The sequence below is a fragment of the Myotis brandtii genome, unplaced genomic scaffold (genome assembly GCF_000412655.1).
Source record: "Myotis brandtii unplaced genomic scaffold, ASM41265v1 scaffold4, whole genome shotgun sequence".
In the NCBI taxonomy this organism is placed as follows: Eukaryota; Metazoa; Chordata; class Mammalia; order Chiroptera; family Vespertilionidae; genus Myotis; species Myotis brandtii.
In genome coordinates this window covers 3116257-3120994 of record NW_005365371.1, presented here as the reverse complement: position 1 = coordinate 3120994, position 4738 = coordinate 3116257, and the positions used below count along the sequence as shown (strand labels likewise).

The following is a 4738-nucleotide window of genomic DNA, read 5'->3' as shown; positions in this document are numbered from 1 at the left end:
CATGCACCTCCGCACCTTAGTATTTTACTTCCGCACTGCGCCTCCTCTGAGTCTCGGTATGCTTTTCTCTTTCCTTCTAGTTGTAGAATTTCCACTCAGCCAGCCTTACTGTGGTTCTGGATGATGTCCATTCTGTCTTTTAGTTGTATTTTTGAAGTGGTTGTGCAAGGCAGCAATCTCCGGTGTTTACCTATGCCGCCATCTTGGTTTCTCCCTGAACTGGTATTTTAAAAATAGGGTTTTTAAAAGTTTATGTGGAATTTTTTATTTTTTAAATTGATTTGAGAGAGAGAGAGAGAGAGAGAAAGAGAGAGAGAGATTGCTTTGTTGTTCCACTTACACTTTCTGTATGTGCCCTGACTAGGGATCGATCCTGCAACCTTGGCATATCAGGATGATGCTCTAACCAACTGAGCTAGCTTGCCAGGGCTTGAAAATAGGGGGACCCTTTCCCCCTCCCCACGTGGGAGTTCGTTCTGTGGGACTCTTTTCCCCTCCCCACGTGGGAGTCTGTACTTGTTCTTCAATAAATCTCCACCTTTGCTATACCATCTTCTGTTGTGGGCTCATTCTTCGACTCTGGCGGACAAAGAATCCAGGATCCAGTCAAAAAATTCTGTATCAGAAATAACACAGGCCAGTAAGCCAGCAAGTGGAATAGGGAAACTGTGATGGTTAAATAGCAGTTTGGAGCCATCTAGTAAATCCTATCTCCCCTAAACCAAGGACACTTACGAGTAAATGATTTGCCCTAACTGGTTTGACTCAGTGGGAAGAGCGTCGGCCTGTGGACTGAAGGGTCCCAGGTTCAATTTCAGTCAAGGGCAACAACCAGGGTTGTGGGCTCAATCCCCAGTGTGGAGCGTGCAGGAGACAAAGGCAACCAATCAGTGATTCTCTTTTAGCATTCATGTTTCTAACTCTCTCTCCCCCTCCTTTCCTCTCTGAAATCAATAAAAATATATTTATTAAAAAAAAGAAAATAGGATATTCTTTCAAATAATTTTATCATAACTTTTATCATTTTTTTCTTCTAGCTTTATTAGAACAATATAAAATAAAATATTGCCCTACATCGATGCATTTATACTTTTTCCTTTTTTACCTTTTCACCTGCATTTTTATTGATCTGATATTCTGTGCTTACTTACTTGTTAAATCATTTCATTTTAATTCTCATAAAATTAATGTAGATATATGTAAAATGTATAGAATCAGTCAGAAGACTACATTTTTATAATTAAATGCTATTACAAACTATGGGATTATTCTTGGACACAGAATCATAATTTTTTTTATAACCAGGAGGGACTGCAAGTATCTTGTCCAACCTCATTTTACAGATAGTTTAAAGCAGGCAAGTTTGGAATTTTAAAATAATTATTTTGTATCTTTTTGAAATAGGACGTGAGCTGCAATGAAATTCAAACAATACCTTCTCAAATTGGTAATTTGGAGGCCTTGAGAGACCTCAACCTCAGAAGAAATCACTTAGTACGTTTGCCAGAAGGTAAAAAACTGTGAAAAAATTGTTTTATCATTATTTATCTTTTTACTTTAAAGATCGCTGAGACTGATGGGCGTAAGACAAAAATGTATGGAGTTACAGCCAATGTTTGAGATGTAATGGTTTACTTAATATGTTATCTCTTCCATTGTGAATTTTAAAAGGTAGACTCTTCGGTGATAAGTTCCAAGAACTGTTGACCAGTGATTGTATTTTTAAATCCTGTCAACTGATGTAATTGATGACTCAGGGTTGGGTCACTTGAAGTTTCAGTAAGCATAACTACTTGGGAGCACATATAACATTTTTGATAGGAGATAGTTTAGTAAAACGAAAAACATTCCTGTAATTAGCTCTGACTTAAAAATGGACTTTACTTGAACTTAATAACTTTATTCTTCACTGGAAATGTTCAGATAGAGGCTAATTAACCACTTGGAGATGATGTATAGAAGAGTGAATAATGAATAGAGTGAGAGACTGCAATAGGAGACTGACTATAAGCTCTGGTGTATGTATTTGAATGATAAAAATGATTAAACAAATTAGTGTAATTAGCATTCTTTTTTTAAAAAATATATCTTATTGATTTTTTACAAAGAGGAAGGGAGAGGAATAGAGAGTCAGAAACATCGATGAGAGAGAAACATTGATCAGCTGCCTCCTGCATGCCCCCTACTGGGGATGTGCCCGCAACCAAGGTACATGCCCTTGACCGGAATTGAACCTGGGACCTTTCAGTCCGCAGGCCGACGCTCTATACACTGAGCCAAACCGGTCAGGGCAGCAATCTTTTAAAAATACAAATTCATGAAAGGAGAAGCTATAAAAGAAAGTGAAAATAAGGAGAATCATTAATTTATTAGATCAGATATTTAATTTTATTATGGAAAATTTCCCATATATAAGTGAGAGAGCACAATGAATCACCCAGCTATAGTAGTCATCAGCTCATGGCAATTATTGTTTCATCTGTATGCCCATCTACTTTTCCTTACTTTATCCTTTAGATTAATTTGAAATGACTTACAGAAATTCATCTGTAAACATTTCAGAATGCATATCAAAAAGATAAGGAATGTTCAGAAGGTATTTGTATGACAGTGATTCTCTAGATTCTTTGACAAAAATGACTTCTAGCCGAAACCGGTTTGGCTCAGTGGATAGAGCGTCAGCCTGCGGACTGAAAGGTCCCAGGTTCGATTCCAGTCAAGGGCATGTACCTGGGTTGCGGGCACATCCCCAGTAGGAGATGTGCAGGAGGCAGCTGATCGATGTTTCTCTCTCATCAATGTTTCTAACTCTATCTCTCGCCCTTCCTCTCTGTAAAAAATTAATAAAATATATTAAAAAAAATGACTTCTAGTGTATAGTAAATATTGAATTAACTAATGATACTTTTGCTTTACTGTATAATCCAAATGTTTACACCATTTGATCCAGTATATTTACTGGATATTAAATATTACACAGCAGTATGAAATTTAGTTCTAACATACTAGTGTAGCTTTGTCATTTTGGATCCCAAGTAAGCATCTCCAAAATTGACTTGCCAGTCCAATTTAATACACTTACTGCAACCACACTACCCCAAAATCCTGCTTATCTTTCCTCTCACTAGATTTGTCCAGTTACCTTTCAACCTTGTATCTTCAGAGCCTTCATTTTTTCCTAGTTCTGCTTTCTATCACCTCTGGAATGTGAATGAAGGCCTCAGCAGAACTGACCAAAGTCATGACCCAGGGCCTTATAACCCCAAATTTTTATCTAGGATTACCCCTCAACTCAGGACCCATCTACTATGGTTGATCTTTAAAGGCTTACTAAATAAGTCTGTAATAATACTGCCTTAATGTGAAATCAATTAATGGAAACAGTGGGTTTTAGTGAAAATGGAAATTTGAGGTTTCAGATGACAACTGCAATTTAATAGTTTTATCATCTAATATGTTCCTATGTCATATTTTGAATGCATATTACCAAGAAAATTGTGAACTTAACAACTGAGCCAAACCGGCTAGGGCTTAACAAATAGTTTCAAAAATTTTTTTTTTTAAATCAGTTTATCTTGTAACCTCAGCATATTCAGTTAAACTGAGATGGCCAGAAAAGTTGATTCCAAGTTAGTGTAGAAGTTCATGTTAATTAGGTGGTCTCTAACATAATTCAGTAGATAAAATATTGTATCCTTTGTTATGTTGCCATTTTGATTTTAACTAATTATAATTTTTAGCAAATAATATCAAGAAGTCATCTACACTAATAAAAGAGAAAGATGCAAATTGACTGTACCTTTGAGACACCCACCAGCCAATCAGGAGTGAGTATGCAAATTAACCCAACAAAGGTGGCAGGTTAATTTGCATACACAGGCGTCAAGCAGCTGGGGGCAGGGCGGCTGCTTGCGAGCACGCTGGCACCAAGTGGCCTGGATCCCGGGGACAGGCGTCCTCGGGACCCAAGCCTCTCTGAGCCTGTAGGCCCATGCGTAGTCCCAGAGCAGCCACAGTCCTGAAACGATTCCTGGCCACACCAGGCCTACCCGTGCAGGCACCAAGCAGCCGGGGGCGGGGTAGGCCTGTGGGCAAAGCACACACGCTGAGCGGCCAGGGGGCGGGGCGGGACACGCATGCAGGCACCTAGTGGCCGTGGGCGTTCCCACCCCCCCTGGCTGCTCCAAGCCTACCCGCGCAGGCGCCGAGCAACCTGGGTCCCGGGGACGCCACTGAAGTGTCCGGTCCTGTCAGCCCCGCCAGTGGGTGGCTGAAGTTCCCAGTCCTTTGTGTTTCTGCAGCCCCAGGACTGGAAACGAAAACCGAGTGTGGGGAGCACCAGGAATTCTGGGAATCGTGGTTCTGGTGGCAGCCCCTGGCCAGAAGTGGAAGCCCAGAGCAAGGGGAACACCAGGAATGCTGGGAATCGTAGTTCTGGTGGCAGACGCATTGTGGGATTTCCTAGACACTCACAGTAGTTCTCAACCTTCCTAATGCTGCGACCCTTTAATACAGTTCCTCATGTTGTGGTGACCCCCAACTATAAAATTATTTTCGTTGCTACTTCATAACTGTAATTTTGCTACTGTTATGAATCGTAATGTAAATATCTGATATGCAGGATGTATTTTCATTGTTACAAATTGAACATAATTAAAGCATAGTGATTAATCACAAAAACAATATGTAATTATATATGTGTTTTCCGATGGTCTTAGGCGACCCCTGTGAAAGGGTC

General features: G+C 39.9%; 1 protein-coding gene across 11 annotated transcripts in view; it reads left to right on the top strand.

Moving 5' to 3' along the window:
• Positions 1-4738, top strand: part of LRCH3 (leucine-rich repeats and calponin homology (CH) domain containing 3) — a 109350-nt gene that overhangs the window by 36116 nt on the left and 68496 nt on the right. For all 11 annotated transcript variants that reach the window (XM_014545275.1, XM_014545280.1, XM_005873142.2 and 8 more), the window contains exon 4: positions 1405-1510. In XM_014545275.1, the coding sequence (XP_014400761.1) occupies positions 1405-1510 (106 nt within the window). The remainder of the gene's footprint in view (positions 1-1404; positions 1511-4738) is intronic.